This window comes from Electrophorus electricus, chromosome 21 (assembly GCF_013358815.1).
Source record: "Electrophorus electricus isolate fEleEle1 chromosome 21, fEleEle1.pri, whole genome shotgun sequence".
Classification (NCBI taxonomy): Eukaryota; Metazoa; Chordata; class Actinopteri; order Gymnotiformes; family Gymnotidae; genus Electrophorus; species Electrophorus electricus.
This window is the reverse complement of record NC_049555.1, coordinates 11,176,336-11,177,809: the sequence shown is the minus strand read 5'-3', so window position 1 is coordinate 11,177,809 and position 1,474 is coordinate 11,176,336. Positions and strand designations below refer to the sequence as shown.

The 1,474-nt window shown below is 51.1% G+C and overlaps 1 protein-coding gene across 6 annotated transcripts in view; it reads right to left on the bottom strand.

Moving 5' to 3' along the window:
- Positions 1 to 1,474, bottom strand: part of bdnf (brain-derived neurotrophic factor) — an 18,633-nt gene continuing 17,159 nt past the window's right edge. For all 6 annotated transcript variants that reach the window (XM_027008955.2, XM_027008950.2, XM_027008954.2 and 3 more), the window contains exon 2: positions 1 to 1,052. In XM_027008955.2, coding sequence (XP_026864756.2) covers positions 219 to 1,031 — 813 coding nt within the window. In that variant the 5' untranslated portion in view covers positions 1,032 to 1,052 and the 3' untranslated portion in view covers positions 1 to 218. The remainder of the gene's footprint in view (positions 1,053 to 1,474) is intronic.

Sequence of the window (1,474 nt, the reverse complement as noted above, 5' to 3'; positions counted from 1 at the left end):
ACTGATCAGATTTTTTTTTTAATTGTTTACAAGGTCATGAATATGTTCAATAAATAGACTGTAGTATCACTTTTACTGTATAAACTTCATCTTTTTTACATGCAGTCCATAAAATTTTCATCTGACGGAATAATTTACCCTGTTATGTATATATACAAATAGATTACTTCTCTCTCTCTCTTTTTAGAACTCTCAATAAAATCTATACATTGTGTACACTATCTCCCCCTCTTAATGGTCAATGTGCATACACAAGAAGTGTCTATCCGTATAAACCTCCAGCCAATCTTTCTTTTGCTATCCATGGTGAGGGCTCGCACATACGACTGGGTTGTCCGGCATTGCGAGTTATAGTGCCGCTTGTCTATTCCCCGGCAACCCTCCTTTGTGTACCCTAGAGGGTTGCATTTGGTCTCGTAAAAGTATTGCTTCAGCTGACCATTGGCCACCGGAACCTTCTCCAGCACGGTGACGGTCTGGCCGGACATATCGATGGCCGTCTTTTTGTCCACGGCCGTCACCCACTGGCTAATACTGTCGCACACGCTGAGCTCCCCGCGCCGCGCCGGGTCCGAGTGCCGTCGTACGCGCATCGACATGTTGGCGGCGTCCAAGTAGTTTTTGTATTCCTCCAAGAGAAAGAGGAGCGGCGGCTCCAAAGGCACTTGGTTGCTGATCATCACCCGCGAGGCGTACATGTCGACGTCCTTCGAGTCAGCGGCGGCGGGAGACCCGGGACCGCCCCCTCCCTGGCCCTGGTCGGCCCTGGGACCCAGATGCTGCGCAGCCTCTCCTTCCACCTCCAGCAGCTCCTCGATCACCTGCTCAAAAGTGTCCGTGAGCGAGGGCAGCCCTCCCCCGCTCTGTGGAGTCCCGTGGCCCCGGGCGGCCGAAGCCACAGCGGCGGCGGCGGCGGCCTCCAGGTAGCCCTCGGCTCGGTGGCCCCCGTGCACGCCCGGAACCTCTCTCATGGGCGCAGCTCTCATGCAACTGAAGTATGAAATAACCATAGTAAGGAACAGGATGGTCATCACTCTTCTGACCTGTTGGAACTGGAGACAGCAAGATAGAAAGGTGGGAGGGGGAGGAGTAGGGATAGTAAGAGAAGAGGGAGAGCGTGAGGGATGCTTTCAATTGAAAAGGAATGCCTGCAAAGTGAAGAGTTAGAAAGCAATGCACATTACGGAAATGCATGCATGCAATGTCTCGTTACTAGAGGTCAGTCAATCTCTCAATGTGTCTTTGTTATGTTAGTCGGTTAAATCTGATTCCCAGAAGCGCTTGTTGACTCATTTACAATCGGTCCCCCGCCATCCGACGCTCGTGTGTAACCTGTGTGCAAAGCTGCAGATCTAAAACCAGCTTCCCATTTCACAGCAACAGAAACACAACATGCAAGCTTGTTATTTCTTTGTTTCATTTTTAGTCACTGGCACAGGGGAGTGCTGGCACAACTGATGCAGCACACCGGATC